The 18,995-nt window shown below is 38.1% G+C and overlaps 1 protein-coding gene across 18 annotated transcripts in view; it reads left to right on the plus strand.

Annotated features, from left to right (window-relative positions):
• The window catches only part of CEP83 (centrosomal protein 83), a 185,531-nt gene that overhangs the window by 106,567 nt on the left and 59,969 nt on the right, over window positions 1-18,995 (plus strand). For all 18 annotated transcript variants that reach the window (XR_004439673.1, XM_033221046.1, XM_033221048.1 and 15 more), the window contains 3 exons: window positions 8,370-8,445; window positions 10,704-10,861; window positions 12,522-12,651. Coding sequence is in view for 17 of the 18 variants with exons in the window: in XM_033221046.1 (XP_033076937.1) it covers window positions 8,370-8,445; window positions 10,704-10,861; window positions 12,522-12,651 (364 nt within the window). In the remaining variant the exon portion in view is untranslated. The remainder of the gene's footprint in view (window positions 1-8,369; window positions 8,446-10,703; window positions 10,862-12,521; window positions 12,652-18,995) is intronic.

Consider the following 18,995-nt stretch of genomic DNA (forward strand, 5'->3'; position numbering starts at 1 on the left):
ATAATAAAATACCACAGATGGGTGATCAAACAACAGGAATTAATTTTCTCACAGTTTTTGGAGACTAGAAGTCATAGATTAAGGTATTGCCCAGCTTGCTTTCTCCTAAGACCTCTCTTCTTGACTTGCAGGTGGCCACCTTATTCTCACTTTATCCTCACGTGGCCTTTTCTCTGTGCCTTTGCATCTGCTCGTGTCTATCCTTTTTTTTTTTTTTTTTTTTTGAGTTGGAGTCTTGCTCTGTCGCCTAGGCTGGAATGCAGTGGCGCAATCATCTGGGCTCACTGCAAGCTCCGCCTCCCGGGTTCATGCCATTCTGCCTCCCGAGCAGCTGGGACTACAGGCGCCGGCCACCATGCCTGGTTAATTTTTTGTGTGTTTGTTAGTAGAGACAAGGTTTCACCGTGTTAGCCAGGATGGTCTTGATCTCCTGACCTCATGATCTGCCCACCTCGGCCTCCCAAAGTGCTGGGATTAGAGGCATGAGCCACCGCGCCGGGCGTGTCTGTCCTTTTTATAAGGACACTAGTCATTGGATTAGGGCCCACCCATATGACGTTAACCTTAATTGTCTCTTTAAAGGCCCTGTCTCCAAATGTAGTTATATCTTGAAGGAACATGTTTCAGTCTATAACAGAAGTTTTTTTAAATTTCCAGTTAGGAGAACCTTTTTAAAAAGTTAATTTCTACTTTTATTGCATTGTGATCAGAATATTTTTGTATTGTTTCTACTTTGTGGAAAAGTCTCATGTTTCTTTGTATCCTAATCTATCAAGGGCAAGACTAGGGTAAAGCAAGTGAGGCAGCCAGGGTGCAAAATTTAAGGAAACAGTCTCATGTGCCGACCCTGCACTTGCAGGAGTCTTAGAATGGGTGTCTTCTTAAGTTTCGCTTTCTGGACATGTCACATGCCCAGCGACTATAGGACTATAGTCACTTAGTCCTATAGTATATGTCAATTATTGTGTTACATAAACACATGGAAAGAGTCTTATAAAAGAATATGAAGTTATACACACACACACACATACACACACATGGGACCTACCTTGTTAACTGTGATGTTTAGGTCTTCTGTATACTTGCTTATTTTTTGTCCACTTGATTTGTTTTGTACAAAGAATGATATATTAAAGTCTCCTTTTATTACTGTGTTTCTATATGTGACTCTTTGTATATCTTGTAGTTTTTGCTTCATAAAAGTGAGTTTCATGGTATTTGGTACAGAATATAAATATTCATAGCAGTTCTATTTTAAGTGTGAATTGTAGGTTTTAGCATTAAAAAGTGCTTTGTCTTTTTTTTTGCTTGACTTGTCTGATATCACCACTTCTGTTTTCATATAGTTTCTATTTGCCTGGTATACTTTTATTGTCTTATTTTTTAATTTTCTGAATCATTTTGCTTTTTAAATGTGTGTTTTGTATATAGCATTTAATTGGGTCTTGTTTTGTGGGCCAAATTTTAATAAATTAAACCTTTTATTTTAATGGGCAAATTAAGTACATTCACATGCAGTGAGCCCTTACCTACAAAGATTTGCAGGCAGGAATGGGAGAGATCACTTGCTGGGATTTGGTGTTTTTTCCTTCATTTTACTTACAGTTACTTTGAGGTTTTGGGCATTTTCTGTCTGCCAGTTATGCTAAGGGTATGGTTTTGTGTGGCTTTATTTGTTCTCTTTGCTTTTCTGTATTGTTTTTGCAGAATATATGGATAACACAGAGCTAGACATCTGCTGTTATCTTCAACACTTGGAAATTCTTTATGTCTGCTTTTCAAATTCTAATATCTTAGTGACATCTCTAATTATATAAAGTTTGAGTGGCTTTTAAAAATCATGTTCATTAAGTGATAGGCTATGTTTTGAGACAGGGTTCTTGATCTGCATTACTTAGGAAAGAATTACTTCAGGCAGAGGTGTACTTACTATTTACTTAGGTTTCATAACTTTATTTAAAGTGTTAGTGGCTGTGATTCTAAAAGCATGAATCTGTAATAGATTTTAAGAACCAGTCTTGTCTGTCTTTTTGCTTTTAGGTGGGTACATTTTTTAGGTCATATTCAGGACAGGTAGGTTTTAAATCTGTCTTTGACAGTCTCCAGAAAGTGGGGGGAGACCCTCCCCAGGCATCCTACTCTGTTTTATCCTATTATAATCCCACAATTTGGCCAGTTAGAGTCTTTTCTGTTAGAATTTAAGCCTGTTTCTCCTGCTTTGGGTTTCTGTTGCCATAGTGATAAAATGTTCAGCATTCTGTCATTACTTGAACACAATAATGAACTTGACCCTTAGGTTTTGTTTTGTTTTTTAGTTTATTGCTATATAAAACAGCTTTCATTCCTTTAGCTTTTCTTAAATATGAATAATTTTCTATTCTGTTAGTCACATTGATAATTTTTCTTTGATTCCTCTGTAGTTTCACTTATAATGTGTAAATGACCTCAACTTATTTTAAAAAAAAGACATAGTAACCAACAGAAAATCTAGCAGGATTAATTCACATGATTGGCATGACTTTTTTTTTTTTTTTAATGTTCTACAATTGTGGTGGTAGTTTTTCCTTGACAGTTATGATTTACTGATTTGTAAGTCCAGCTACATCAACCAGGTCTGTTGTGATCACTCATTAAAATGATCATAATTGCAGCACCTCCTATTTAGATAACCAGAGACAAATTGATCGGAGACTTACCTGTGGAGCAAAAGGTCTTACTGAGGAAATGGAAAGTATAAATCATGCAAAGCAGAAATATCCATTTATTTACAAATAATATATATCTGTGATAAGTAAATATTAATCTATTACATATAAATCACTGCTTTGACAGATCCTTTATTAATTATATACCAGTCTTTTCTCTTCATTAAAGTGTTTTTTTTTTTTACCACTAGCCTATCATAGTGCCAAGAGTAATAAAAAGTTATTTTTGTAAAAGTACTATATTTCAAAAGGCTGCTCCACTGCACATTTATTCAATTTGCAAATTAAAACCATGTAAAAATTAAAGGAGTTTAAATATAATAGAATATGTAATCAACTTTTGGTTATGACAGTAGCCCAACTCCAACTAATGCAACCACAACAAAAGGGACTTTCTTCATTTACACAGTTGTGGGAAAGATAAGGGTTATGCTGGTTTCACGGACACCTGATCTGGGAACTCAAATGTAATTAGATAATAGTGACTTTTCCCTTCATTTTCTTTTTCTTCCTCTTCTCTTATTTTCTCTCTCCTTTGTCTGCTGTTCTATCTCTGTGATGCTAGGAACATACATTGAAGCCAAGAGGACAAAGTTCTTGTTAGCAAACTCAAGTTTAAAAAGTCTAGAGTCGAGGCTGGGAATGGTGGCTCACGCCTCTAATCCCAGCACTTTGGGAGGCAAAGGCGGGTGGAACACCTGAGGTCAGGCATTCGAGACCAGCCTGGCCAACTTGGTTAAACCCCATCTCTACTGAAAATATAAAAATTAGTAGGGCGTGGTGGTGACCACCTGTAATCCAAGCTACTCTGGAGGCTGAGGCAGGAGAATTGCTTGAACCCGGGAGGTGGAGGTTACATTGAGCCAAGATTCTGCCACTGCACTCCAGCCTGGGTGACAGAGTGAGATTCTGTCTAAAAAAAAAAAAAAAAATCTAGAGACAAGTTTGGGTCTGGTTCACATGCTCATCCCTGGACCTACCAGGGCGATTGTGGGTATCAGGCACTCTGACTCAGCCAAGGTTATATGCCCATGTCTCTGTGTGGAGTGGGTGAAGGAGGAGGAAGGAAATGATGTGCAGTTTGATATTAAAAGTAGGGGGAGGTTTTTGGGGAAATAGCAATAACCAAGGAAAGGGAACCTGAACATTTATGATATCCTGTAGTCAATACCCCCTTAATTTATTTTTTGCATGGCTTAAAGCCAGGGCTATTATTTCCCATTTGGAGCTTTCTGTTTTTTTCTTAAACTTTTAATAAACATTTAAATTTCATCAGTTTGGATTTCTTTGCTGCCAGTAGTGGATATTTGCTTTAAAAAAAAAAAAAAACTGAAAAGCTATCATTTAATATATCCACCTTTCTACTTACACTACATCTTGAGAAGAATTATATTAGCCCATTGGACACGTTTTCTCCCAAGAATTTAAACTGTGAAGTAAGGGATGAAAGGATATGTGCCAGTGTTTGAAGGACCAGGCAGGCCTGTGGCATGTCTTTGCCTGTGATTCCTGTCAATTATTGTATCCTGGTTTTGGTTTTCTAGTTCTCTTTTGAGCGGGTTCTTGTATTCTTTCAGGAAAGTTTCTTTTTGCTAATAATGGCCAGTGTCAATTTCCAGTGCTCATAAGCAAGAACCATGCTTTCAGAAGATTGGTATGAGAAGGCCACTGCCATTCTCATGAGACTTGTAGGACTCTTTGACAGTAGAGAAATCACAATTACAACTTCTGTTGTTTGCCCTGTATGTTGCTTCCCTTTGGTAACAGAGACTCACGTTAAATGAAGCCAAGAAGTTACATTAGAGGCTTTGCTGCCCAATATGGTATTACTAATCACAGATGACTGTTGAAACCTAAATTTGAATTAGGATTTTTAAAAATTAAAATTCAGTTTCCTCAGTCACACGAACATGTTGCTAGTGACTATCATATTGGAAGGCACAGATTATAGAATATTTCCACCATCAAAGAAAGCTCTATCAGACGACACTGTTGGAGTATAAACTCCTCAAGGGTAGGCATTCTGTCCTTGTTATTTTCTGATGTATCCACAACACTTAGAATGGGCTCAGCATGTATAGGTACTCAATAAATATTTGCTGAATGTTGAAACAGCATATATTGGCAGGTGAAGGAGGGCAGATCACTTGAGGTCGGGAGTTCAAGACCAGCCTGACCAACATGGGGAAACTCCATCTCTACTAAAAACACAAAAAATTAGCCAGGCAGGGTGGTGGATGCCTGTAATCCCAGCTACTTGGGAGGCTGAGGCAGGAGAATCACTTGAACCCAGGAGGCCGAGGTTGCAGTGAGCCAAGATCACGCCATTGCACTCCAGCCTGGGCAACAAGAGCGAAACTCCATCTCCAAAAAAAAAAAAAAAATAGAAATAGTATATATCAGTATATCAGCTGCCTGCCACAAAAGACCTAGACCATGATCCTTACAGCTGACTTCCCTGTACTTTGAAGGGAACTTGAAATAGCTCCATCTTAATGTTATTCCAAAGTTTCCATTTAAACTTATTCATAGCTACATTTTCTGTTGTAACTTGGCCCTCCAGTTCACCTACTTTATAATTGCTTTAAAAGTATAAAGTACTTGATCTCATAGTTACTTTTCCCCCCACTTACTCATCCTTCACCTTCTGATTTCTCCCTATCACCTACTCATTAAAACTTTTAACAATTTCCACTGTAGCCTTTGGAATCCCTATTCTGATACCAATAACTTTTTTTGCAATCTCAACATTTTTTTGAATGCCTCTCCCCCTACTGAAAACTGCTTTCTTCTCATGGCATATAACCTGGAACGCCTTTTAAGTAGAAATTACTCTTCCTTCCTCTCTCCTACAAGAGACCAAGAAGAGAAATCAACATTTGTAAACCCCATTTGTGCTTCCAGTTCATTGTTTATGGTTAAAGTGATTTTTTTCTTTGATATTTGTTGCATCTAGTTTTATACCTGTCTTTTATCTCTTCCAGTTAATGACCTACAATGTATTCCTTAACAGTCACTGAGGACTTTGATATCTGGCTCAACTTTTTTCTGTTTTCTGTTTTTCTTGTCATCGTTCTTAGTGACTATGTATTCATATTGTTGAACTACCCAACACCTTAGCCTTATAGTTTCTTCTATATGCACTCTGGCATTCTTTTATCTTTATCCTACTTTAGCATCTTGTACACCTAGACACTTCTTGGACCTTGTCATCACCTAGAACTGATCACTTCAAAGATGTAAATATCTTTTCTTTCTCTTATCCATGCTACTCTCACTGAAGATACTGATATTGGTAGTCTTTGGACTTCTCTTTTTCTTCCAGCCTATTATCCTGGCTCCCTTGCTTCCTTTTCAGCTTGGAAACTGATGTTCTTACTTGTACATGAGCAAAGGATATGAATTTTCTCAACTTCTTGCCATCTTAGAATGTCGGTATCTTCATCCATTCTCTCCTCCCTTTCTATTTTGAAAATGTCCTTTCCCCCTTTACTTCTTAAGTGAACAGTGCTTTTAATTCCATATCTCTACTTCCTCTACACTCTTCGTCACCTATATCTTTAATTTCTCTATCTCAGACTCTTATTTTTCCTTCAAGATCTAGTTCAAATTGCATCTCTTTTATGTAGCCTTAACTTACCCTCTAATGAAAGTTAATTGCAGTTTTTTTCTGTTCCTTGTATGTCTATTATAAGGTATATTTTCTTTTGACTTACTGTGATACACCTTGAGTATTCAAAACCTAATAAAAAGAGATACTGTACTCCTAAATTCACAGCACTGTCTTTTGAAACATTATTTGCCTTTTTGAACTTTAATACCATTAGTCTTATTCCTATCTTACTTAAGTTAAGATCCGTTATCCCATAGAATCCTAAATGTAATGATCTTAAATCATGGACTAATTTTCTCCTTAAAAAAATTAGTTTTAGATTCTAACCCAGTACTGCTTCAACAAAATGAACTGAAGAAGGCCTTGTTGTATATCATCTTCTATAGTCTACCACAATGGTGCTTTTACTTAGTTCATATTTCATTTATTCTCCCATCCTTTCATATTTTAATGATTTTTCAGATACTCTTTACCATTGGTTTCTTTGGCTTCAGCTTTTGTATGTAGGGCATTATTGTTTCTCTTCATGTCTGTGTAACTTACATAGAAAGCATTAGGCCATGACTTTCTTAACTGGGTTATGTTTCTTGTTAATTTACCAATTGTATCCAGATTCTCAGCTGGAGCTAGGATATAGTTAGGGCCTAAGTTTTCTAACTGTGGACCTGAACTGGGACCCACAGTGTTCTCTCTTCCATTTTCATCTTCATGATTTTGTGGAAAGAAACCTTTACTAAGTCAGTAACCTAAAAACCCCAAGTTAGCCACCCTGCTGAGAGGCTGAGGCAGGAGGATTGCCTGAGCCAAGGAGTTTGAGGCCAGCCTAGGCAATATAGTGAGACCACATCTCTTACTTTAAAAAAAAAAAAAAAAAGGGCACCCAGTTGGTAACATTCATAAACATTTAATGGAGGAAGTACACAGAAAGTTTGAAAGAGTAATCATGTAACTAGAATTATGAAATAAGAGTGTGACCGGTACTGACAGTGGAGCAAAAGGAAAAGGACTGGCCCTCTTTAGGTTCATCGTTTCTGGCATTTGTATGTAAACGTCTCAGGAAGCAATGTGTCTTATCTTCAGATTTTTTTTGTGTTGTATTATCCAGTCATCTCACACATTTAAACAACTAATCCATGATTTGGGTTGGTTCATTCAGTCTGCCAACAAATGTTTATTGAGTCCTTATTGTGATTAAAGCACAGACCTAGGTTCTTGAGAGTGTTGTCCAGATAAACACATTCTACTTGGGCAGATAAGACATGCTAATAATACCAAGCTATAAATAGGTGCCAAGTGCGTTGTATTTGAGATAGGCGTTTGGAGAGTTTTGAAAGGGAGGAGGCTGCAGGGCCTATCCTGCCAAACCTAATTAGTGTAATGTCTTCCTCAAGAGGTTACTCATTTGGTCACTAGAGCTGCTCTGCATTTTAAGGATCTGGCTGTAGATGTCTTACTCACTTTGAAGAGTCTGGAAATGTGTAAGTATTCATTCATCTCAGGCATGAAAAGCTCTATAAGATATATTATAGAATACAGGATGGTGTGTTGTATTAGTTTTCTTTTAAATCTGTAGCCTTGTAGAATGAAAGTGAAGTAGCGTGTGTCTGAAAGAATTTTGTAAATTGTAAAATGCTATATGGAGGTAAGTTGGCCTCTCCTAAACTAGATTACTTTCTGATGCCTTAGCAACACATTCTATAATTTTCCATGAAAGACCACTTTTTCGGGCTGTTCTTCATGTATATCAAAATCCTTCCTACCTGTCAGGTTTTTATCCATGTAGCATTCCCTGGCACCCCTGGACATAGTTGATTTCTCATCCTCTCTATGCCCCTAGTTTGATTAGATTTTCCTATCACAACAGCAGTAATTTGTTTTACATTTTTTTATACGTGAACACAACCTAGTTTCTTGAAGTCTCAATCTTTGGTTGTATTTGTGCTTTTGCACAGTGGTGTCCAACAGGCATTCAATAAAATGACTGTTTAATTCAGTGAAATAAATGAATCATGGATTCTTAATAATGTCTTTTGTTGGGTTGTGATTTTTAGGTTAAAACTGCAACAACAAATTGTGTCTATTGAAAATGCAGAGAAGGAAAAAAATGAAAATTCTGACCTAAAACAGGTATGATTTTAGCAAATATTTTCCTTTTATTTTTTCAAGTGCTTCTTTAAATTTGTGTTTTGCAAATTAAAAAAAAAATTTGCAATCAGTATTTTTAGAATCTAACCACAATTGGTAACATATTGTTGGAGGTGATATGTAAAGATAAAATGTTTAAACCTCTATACTTTAATAAGCTTCTTTTGCTAACTGCTATTATTATTTTCTTTTTTTTTTTTTTTTTTTTTTTTTTTTTTTTGAGACGGAGTCTTGCTCTGTCGCCCAGGCTGGAGTGCAGTGGCCGGATCTCAGCTCACTGCAAGCTCCGCCTCCCGGGTTCACGCCATTCTCCTGCCTCAGCCTCCCAAGTAGCTGGGACTACAGGTGCCTGCCACCTCGCCCAGCTAGTTTTTTTGTATTTTTTTTAGTCGAGACGGGGTTTCACTGTGTTAGCTAGGATGGTCTCTATCTCCTGACCTCGTGAGCCGCCCGTCTCGGCCTCCCAAAGTGCTGGGATTACCGACTTGAGCCACTGCTCCCGGCCTATTCTTAAGAGAGATATATATATTTACTTATGCTGTGGCCCATGATAATTTTTTAAATTACAGTTATAAGGACAGTATTTTAATATTCTGAATTTTAAAACCTCAATAGAAATATCATCCAGGTTTTAAGTTACTTGTGTGATTGACTTGTAACTTTATATCATGAGGTATTTTTTGCTATAGCCCTATGAAATCCAAGATTTGTATTTGTGGAAGGAAATTTGTACTTATAATTAAAGTTATTTGAGTTCAGGAAAGATTTGTGTAAAGTTGGGTAAAACATGGAAGAGTGATCTTTTCTGCATTCTATTTTCTTTTTTGTTGTTTTTTTCCCTATAAATTATGAAGTAGGAATCCATTTTTAGAATTCATGCTCATATGCTAGTTGGTACTGCTTTTCATGTGCAGTTATGGTTTCTAAGTCTTAACTAGATGGACATAATGTTTGATACCCAGAGAAGTTATTTAGTATCATTGGCATTTGGGCTTTCTGTCATGCTATGCATATGGAGAGGTATTAAGCTCTTTGAAGCTTGCTTATTCAAGCAGCTGTAATACAGATTTAATATTTGCCACTCCAGTTAAAAATAAAGAGTGAATGGTTCTATATGGAGAAATTCATTCTAAAATAGAAATCTGAGACATACCATTTAGTTTTATTCTGCTAAAAATTGCTCTGTGGACGTTCAGAATCCTATATGAATTGGTTTTGTTACCATTAGGAAGTAATGGGATTATTACCCATTTATTTACTTTATTGTATAAGAATCTTGTTTCTTTTTACCCTTGGATCTCATAATAGGTTCTTTTGATCCCTATCTCTTGACTGTCTTTACTCTGAAATGTCTCTCAGAAAATGGCTAAGAGAGATAAAAGGAAGTGAAAGGAAAATAAGAACTTTTATTGTTTATTAATTGGTAAAATAGTTTTTGGGGGAGGTATATATAACTGTCCCAAATAAAGATTGTTTAGATATAATTTAGAAGAGAGTGAATCTTTCTAGCCTGTTAATCTTTAACTAGACTTCTCGTGAGAAAAAGTACTCCCAGATAAAGGTAAATTGGGATGGAAAGAAAGCTTTGAGTGACAGTATGCAGTTTGGTAAATGGCTGTAGAGGCCAAGGAATCTGTAGCGTTTATTAGATTTCCCAGAGTATCTTTATTCTGCCCAGCACTGGACATACAGAATGGAAACCTTTTAAAAACAATGTGAGAGTGATCCTTCCCATATTTACACTGAACAATTTTGATTGCTTGGAGAGTAGAACTTCTGGAAGGTTGCTGATCTCAGGGTATGTGGGAATAGGAGGATGGATTTTTTTTAGCTGCTTTCCCAGCTGACTTGCTTTTAAAATCAGTTTTTTTCCACAGGAGGTGAGGGGAAGGCTAGAGTGGTAGGAGACTCACTCTAATCACTGGATTCCCTTTCCTCATCTCACTGCTAATCCCCTGATAACCTTTCTGGCCATTCCCAATACCTCTCCTGGCCTTCATATTTTGGGAAGAAGAGGGAGGGAACTCAGTGACTGAGGAATATAGTTCTTGATAGTCTCTGATTATAATAAGAAATGCTCCTAGGTGCTGCTATTTGTTATTTCCTTCAGGGGGCATCTTCAAGGGCACACCAGCTTGAGGGAGTATTTGCAAAGGGAGATGCTTAGTATCTTCTGCTTCTCTCATACCTTACTGCATGTATTAGTGGCCTTTAATTTATCTTCTTTCTTCTCTTTTAAGCAAATCAGTAGTTTGCAGATCCAAGTGACCTCACTTGCACAGTCAGAGAATGACTTGCTGAATTCAAACCAAATGCTGAAGGAAATGGTGGAGAGATTAAAACAAGAATGCCGAAATTTTAGAAGCCAAGCTGAAAAAGCGCAGCTAGAAGCTGAAAAGTAGAGTTTGCTCTTTATGTACAAACTATTTTTTCTTTTTTCTATATAACGTATAGTTATGTTAGTAATGATTCCAATGTTGATTGTATTTTAGAAGCTAGTTACAAATACACTTTAATAGTATACAGTGGTATACTGAGGTAATAATGTACTTTATGTTTCTATAGAATGACCTATACTGACTCAAATTCTTTTAAAAAAGGTAAAATTAAGACATATTAAAATTCTGACAGCATAGTATTCTGAAAAACCTCTAAGAAAACTTTTTTTATTCATAGATTAAACCAAAACATTTCTTCAAAAATCTGTTCTTCTGAATGCCAGAGAACAGAATGGTTTTGTTTTGTTTTGTTTTTGATGTGCAAAACTTAATTCCTTCTAGAACTAGTCTCTTGGATTTTCTTTGAAAAGCTAATTTATTTGTTTATTTTTTTTGGTCTTAAAATTTGTTACTAGTAGATAGTATGGAGTAAAACTGGTAGGGATAAAATTATTGTGGTGATGTTCAAGATTTTAAACCCTCTGGAAAAATTTGTTTAGATGTGGTAGAATACTGTACCATTTTGTATTTGCTTTGTCTTTATGTTTGCCTTATAAGAAAGTTTTTATTTTAATCTACAAAACATGATTCTTTTAAAATTTCTTCTTCTGAAGGCCACCATGCCACATAAAACTGTGTTTCTTCAGTTTTTCTATTATTACATATTCTAAGGTTTGTCCATGCTTTTATATATGGGGTTGAATTTCAAGAAAAGGAAGGAAGCAAGATAAATATCCATAGCATGTTGTGACATTTCAGATGATCCAACTTTTTTTTCTTTTATTTTTTAAAAACCAGAAACATGTGCTTGGATTTCTCAAGTGTTTGATTGAAATGAGCTTAATAATTCTAATGACAGTGTAGCTAGCAAATTTAAGTAATTAATCATTGGTTTCTAAATAATATTCATAGAATTGTGTATAAGAAAATAGCTGTACTAAGGGTCAATGGAATGTGATTTTAGTTCCAGCTAAGATACTTAAAATCTTGTATGACCTTAGGCAAGTAATCTAACTTCTCAGGGTTTGTTGTTTTCATTTGTACTGCCTATAGTAAGAATACTAAAAAAATCATATAAAGTATGCAGAATAGCTTTAAAAATATAAGTTGTTATGATGTTATTTTATCATTTATATGCATTTTACTCTAGTCAGAAGACATACTGCATTAAGATTTGATACCAGGCTTGATTTTCTTAAACCAAATTTATGAGGACAGATATTTGTAGTTTGATGGTTATTATACTTCACACCTGTTATCAAGTGTTTGTCTTGCTGTTAACTAGATGTGAGCCCTTAAGTTAGCTAACTGCTCTAATCCTCGGTTTCCTCATTTGTAAAATGGACAGAAGTATAAAGGTGACAGAAACACCTAACTTGGGATTTTTGTAAAGAACAGATGATACAGTACACATAGTGTTCTAAGTCCAGTGCCTTATTCACAGGAAGTGCTCAGTAATGGTGGGATTTGCAAACAAGTGGCCATACAGGAGGGCCTGGAGGTGGATAATTTAAAATGTGGTCAGGCAGGTAGTGAGTTTGCTTATACTTGTGATATTTAATCCTATTTAATCCTAAGAACTTATTTAGCTTCCATGTTTTACATACATTCTTCTGACAGGACATTGGAAGAGAAACAGATACAGTGGTTGGAAGAAAAGCACAAGCTTCATGAGCGTATCACAGACAGAGAAGAAAAGTATAATCAAGCTAAGGAGAAACTTCAGCGAGCTGCAATTGCCCAGAAAAAGGCAAGTGGTTCTTATTAAAGTGATTTCTGGCCGGGCGCGGTGGCTCACACCTGTAATCCCAACACTTTGGGAGGCAGAGGCAAACAGATCACGAGGTCAAGAGATTGAGACCATCCTGGCTAACGTGGTGAAACCCATCTTTACTAAAAAAATACAAAAAAATTAGCCAGATGTGGTGGCGAGCGCCTGTAGCCCCAGCTACTCTGGAGGCTGAGGCAGGACAATGGCATGAACCCGGGAGGCGTAGCTTACAGTGAGTCAAGATTGTGCCACTGCACTCCAACCTGGGTGACAGAGCAAGACTCTGTCTCAAAAAAATAAAATAAAATAAAAAGTGATTTCTGTGGAGTAAAATATAATTAAATCTTTTTTTTCTTTTCTTTTCTTTTTTTTTTTTTTTTTTAAGAGTCTGACTCCATGACGCAGGCTGGATTGCAGTGGTGCGATCTCGGCTCACTGCAACCTCCATCCCCTGGATTCAAGCGATTCTCATACCTCAGCCTTCAAGTAGCTGGGATTATAGGCACGTGCCACCATGCCCGGCTAATTTTTGTATTTTTAGTAGAGATAGGGTTTCCCATGTTTGCCAGCCTGGTCTCAAACTCCTGACCTCTAGTGGTCCTCCTACCTCAGCCTCCCAAAGTGCTGGGATTATAGGCATGAGTCACCATGTCCATCCTAATAAACTCTTATAGGAGAATAAATATATAGTTGAATCTGAGATTTTAGTGATATGTTTAATTTAATATATAAGCATGACATTTTGCTGTCAACCTTGCAGAAATACATTGGGAAAATCCAGACTGTCCAGCAGGTTTGTTTCTAAATTTTGTGTGTAAGTGAATTGTTTTGAGTTGACATGCATTTTTCCACACAGAAGGTGTTTTTCAGTGTGATAGTTTCCAGGCCAACCCATGGAAGTCATATTTTACACATTCTCCAGTTAAATTATAGTGTGATTAAGATTGTTTCATTTATGCCTAATATCTGTTTTATTAGTTTTGTAGTTAAAAGGCTTGTTTCCAATTCAGAAATACAAGAGCAAGTATTTCTTTGCTCCAGCAGGAGGAACTGGGACTCCCTTGGCTTCTGAAACCGCCACAGTAGTTCCCACAGCATTGATCCTTTTTAAGTTTTACCTTTGCAGGCATACTTTTCTCTAGAACCTAACTTTGTTTTCTTGGAAACAGTCCAGGGCATTATGGAAATAATTATCTAGATGGATCTTCTAAGTCAGTGGTTTACAACTTTTTTCTATTTCAGCAAACCCAAGGAATGTAACAGGTCCCATTAGTAACCATGACTCATGGCAGTGATTAAGGAAGGAGAAGGACATGGTAATCTTTTCAACAGGATTAGAGGAAGCGGAGGGACATGATAAAGTGTGTGTGTGTGTGTGTGTGGTGTGTGTGTGTGTGATATGTAAAGTCCCAGAAATAATTTGAGTTGTCTCCATTTGATAAATTCCCTTAATAGTAGCATTTGTTGTGGAGAGGAGAAAAGATCTGAGATGAGAGGAAAATATTTCTAGATGTAGTAACCATTATCTTAATATCTGTTTGTTTATTGGAAAGGTTAACTGTTCATATTTGGGTAAGAGAAAATAACTCTAGATCCTTCACTTATTCTGAATTTGAAAAATCACACATCAGTTCCTAGACCCATTTTTATGTAATTGGATAGCACTGCCAAATGTTGCTGACAGTTGGAGTGACAACATAAGTAGTCTAAAAGTCATTACTTCTCTACTTTCTTGGTCTCTGAATATTACTTTTATCTTCTCATAATACTAGAAGTAGTATTATTAGAAAAACAGCATTTATTATTTGGGATCCCAGTGTTTTATACCCAAATATACACACTTGTTTGTTTTTCTGTATATGTTACTTTTTTTACTTTCTGTCGATGTAGGTACTGAAAAGTGTATGGATATTAATGGGATTTCAGAGGATTGTTATGATCTCAGAGGACCTATGTTATGATTTCAGAGGACCTATGTTATGATCTCAGAGGACCTATGTTATGATCTCAGAGGACCTATGTTATGATTTCAGAGGACCTATGATCTCAGAAATCCTACTGATTTTTGTTTGCACTGTGTTTGAAGCCTAGAAACATTTGAAGCCACGTTACAGCAAGAAATTATAAGAGCTAAATTTTGAGACTTTAGGGATAAGTATCTTACAGATCAAATTCTAATTATTGAGGTTAGTTTGGGTTGAATTCTTTTGAAGCAAAAGTGACACCCAGTGGTGAGATTATCAACTAATCATAAGTATACCAGAAGGAGGGGAGGAGGTGATATTTTAAAAAATCTACAAAATATAGCCAGACCCCATCTCTACAAAAAATGAAAAAACTGTGCATGGTGGCACATGCCTGTAGTCCCAGCTACTTGGAAGGCTGAGGTGGGAGGATCACTTGAGCCCAGGAGTTCAAGATTGCAAAGAGCTGTGATGGCACCAGCCCTCCAGCATTGATGACACAGCAAGACCCTATCTCAGAAAAAAAAAAAAAAAATTTAAACAAAAAAACCCAAAAACACTACAAAGTAACATTTCATTAGTATTGCAACAGGGTGAATTTTTTTTTCTACTGAAATATCTGCCAGATGATGAGTGTGACGATAGTAAATAGTCATTTTACGTTTTAAAATGTGATCTGTGGATTGCGATTTAAGTCATAGTGAAATTGTTAAGGTCAATTCAGTGAATGATTATGACCTAGAGTTGTCGTACTACGTGGGACACTGCCCTAGAAGCTTACAAGTTTACATCAATTAAAATAGACAAACATCATGTGTAACTTAGAAATACAATTAAAAAGTATGTAAGTGTATATAATTTTAGGACTGGAAGGGATCTTAGCATTCAGATAGCTTTTACAAGTTAGCAAACTAAGAGAGGAAGTACCCAAGAAGATTACTTAACGAGTAAGAATCAAAAGTTGACTAAAATCTACATGTTTCTGTTCTCAGTCTGGTACTCTTTCCACTGCTCTGTTAGGCTTTAATTTGCTGCTTTCTTTGATTCCAAATACTTTATACAATTTTTCGCTTAATATAGCTATGGTCCATATGAGTCGTTTCTTGTAACAGAATAATCACTGTAAATTAATTTAACTCATACCCTTTTCCCATTCAAGTTAAAGATAATGCTTCTATTTGACAATTTTAGCTATCAGATTTATACATAAATATAATTCATAAGAGTGCAACAGACTTTTTAGGTTCTTTAATGCCAAAAGTCATAACATTTTTTGCCATAAGACTTAACAAAAGTCACAAATTATGATACCCAGGGCAGAAATAATCCTTTAGAGTTGCTTTCCTGTGAAAAGTTCTTTTTTCCCTCAGGCTGGATAAGATGGCTCACTGCCATCTGTGTTTACTCAGAGCTCCAAGCTCCTAAGCACAGAGATTGTCATTTCTGCTGTTTTTAAGTAGTCTTTGGTGTAAATGATGTTTTGTTGTGTTGATTTGTTTGGAAAAGTTTGACCAGGATCTTGAGTTGGGATGCCCTTCTATGATTGATACATACAGAGAGAATGTATTCCCCCCATCCCCACTGAAGAGAGATCTCTTGAAGCGAACACAGTGAGTTGGATTTTTCTTTTTTCTTGAGGAACCTGGAATGACAACTTGTTATTTTTATTCTAAGGTATATGTCTCTGAAATACTTCTTGGTCAGATGAAGTACACTGGGGGGAAATAGAAGCCGTGATTACTCCTTGACTTTGATAACTATATAATCTTGTTGGAGAAATAAGATAACATGCAAGAAACACCTAAATAATCCCACTAGTCACTCGTGGGTGATTTATGCGGACTCTACAATTTGAGAACCACTGTGCTAGATAGAAAAAAATCTGAAGACAAGGAGACCAGTTAGGAAGATGCTATAGTAAACTTAAAGTGAGGTAAGAAGTCTAAAATTGGGACTTGGAATATAGGAATGAAGGTGAAAGTTGACTGCCAGAGGTATTCCAAAGGAAAAAATAATTGCAGAATATATTGGTAAATAAGAAAGAAAACTATGAAGTATTTTAGCTGTGAGAAGACGTAAGTGGAGTTATTATAATGGATTGAAGAACGTCAGTTGAGTAGAAAGATATGAAACATATGTCAGATAGGAAATGATGGCAGTACATCCATGTAGACATGATAACAGGTGTGAACAGAGCCAGGGGAGCCTCCTCTTCCCAGGGAAGTAGTGAGTGAGTGAGTGACCCCGGCGACCCACACTTCTCCTTGGATCTTTGCAACCCACGGGTCAAGAGATCCCCTTATGAGCTCGCTCCACCAGGGTCTGCAGCCTGATACACAGAATTACGTGGAGTCTCAGCAATGCAGCCGCTCAGATACACATAGAGCCCTGGGAGCTTTAGATACCCAGGTTTCCCATCAAAAGCAACTGCAACTCCAGCCAAGTGGGATGTTAGACCCCTGTACATACCCCTAGGAAAGAGGCTGAATCCAAGGGATAGAGCAGTGATAGTCTGCAGGCCCCACTACCATGGCACCTTGCAGGATAAGACCCACTGGCTTGGAACTCTAGCCAGCCACTGGTAGCAGTGTTACACCTCTCTGAGGTGGAGCTCCCAGAGGGAGGGATGGGCTGCCATCTTTGCTGTTTTGTAGCGTTAGCTATTGTTGCCTTCAGTGCAGCCACCCGATGGAAAAGCGCCCAGACTGCTTTTTTATGCAGGTCCCGGACCCTGCTTCTCAATGAGTGGGGGATCTCCCGACCAGGGTCACTAGTCACTCTTGTTGGTGTTTTCCACCTGGCAGTGGTTCCAAGCCTCCCTGGGACAGAGTTCCCAGGGGGAGGGATCGGCTGTCATCTTTGATGTTTCATATTCTTAGCCGTTGTTGCCTTTGGGCTCTAGGGAGTCTGAGATGGTTAGGGACTGGAGTGGTCCCCTGGTACACAGCTCTAAGGAGAAGTGGCCAGGCTGCTTTCTCATGTGGCTCTTGGATCTCGTTTCTCCTCACTGGGTGGAATCTCCCGACAGGTCTACAACCATACCTCCACCAGTGTTTTCTGGCCAGCAGTAGTTTCAGACCTCCCTGGAATGGATCTCCCAGAGAGAGGGATGGGCTGCCAGCTTTGCTGTTTTGCAGCCTTAGCTCTTTGCCTTTGGGATCTGGAGAGTCCGAAACAACTCTCGAGGAGACCCCCATCACAGCACAACTGCTCTATGAAAAAGTGGCCAGACTGCTTTTTCATGAGTCCCTAATCCCATTCCTCCTCAGTGGACAGGGCCTTTTGACCAGGGTTTCCAGCCATCTGCACCAGTGTTTTTTGACTGGCAGCAGTTTCAAACCTCCCTGGAACAGAGCTCCCAAAGAGAGGGTGGACCACCACTTCCACTATTTAGCAGCCTTAGCTGTTGTCTTCAGGCTTTAGAGAGTCTGAGGTGACCAGAGGCTGGAGTGGACCCCTAGCAAAGCATGGCTGCCCTATGGAAAAAGCCAGATGGCTTTTTTATGCGGGTCCCTGATTCTGTTACTCCTCACTAGGTGGGATCTCCCAACCAAAGTCTCTAGCCACCTCCTGTTAGTGTGTTCTGCCGGCAACAGGTCTGTGCCTCCCTGGGACAGAGCTCCCAGAGAGAAGGGCAGTCCTCCATCTTTGCTGTTTCACAGACTTCCTTGTTGATATCTTCAGGTACTGGAAAATTCAAGATGAAAAGGGATTGGAGCAGACCCCCAGCATACTGTAGCAGCCCTTTGGAAAAGTGGCCAGACTGTTATGTGGGTCCCTGATTCTGTATCTCCTCACTGAGCAGGTCCTTCCAACCTGGATCTCCAGCCATCCCCACCAGGTCCATCAAGCCAGTAGCAGCTCTGTTACTATCTGGGACAGAGCTCCTAGTGGGAGGGATGGGTTGCCATCTTTGCTGTCTTGTAACCCTCACCCTTACTGTCTCCAGGCTCTGGAGAGTCTGCAGGGACCAGGGGCTGGTACGGATGCCCAACACAAAACACCCACCTCCGAAAAGTTGCCAGACTGTTCTCCATGCAAGTCCCAGTCCTCACTTCTCCTCCTTGGGCAGGGTCATCCAACCTGGAACTCTAGCACAACTACCCTCACCTTGGCTGACCACTTCAATCAGAGGCAGCCCAGCAGTTAAAGGAACGCCCCCAAGCAGAGATGGAACTATCAGACAGAAGGAATCAACTGAAGAACTCTAGCAACTCAGATGGTCAGAGTGTCAACTCACATGGCCACTAGTTCTCCAACAAGGGTTCTTAACCAGGCTGAGTTGACTGAAGTGACACAAATAGAAATCAGAATATGGGTAGGCATGAAGATCATCAAGATTCAGGAGAATGGCAAAAC

This window comes from Trachypithecus francoisi, unplaced genomic scaffold (genome assembly GCF_009764315.1).
Source record: "Trachypithecus francoisi isolate TF-2019V2 unplaced genomic scaffold, Tfra_2.0 Lachesis_group11, whole genome shotgun sequence".
In the NCBI taxonomy this organism is placed as follows: Eukaryota; Metazoa; Chordata; class Mammalia; order Primates; family Cercopithecidae; genus Trachypithecus; species Trachypithecus francoisi.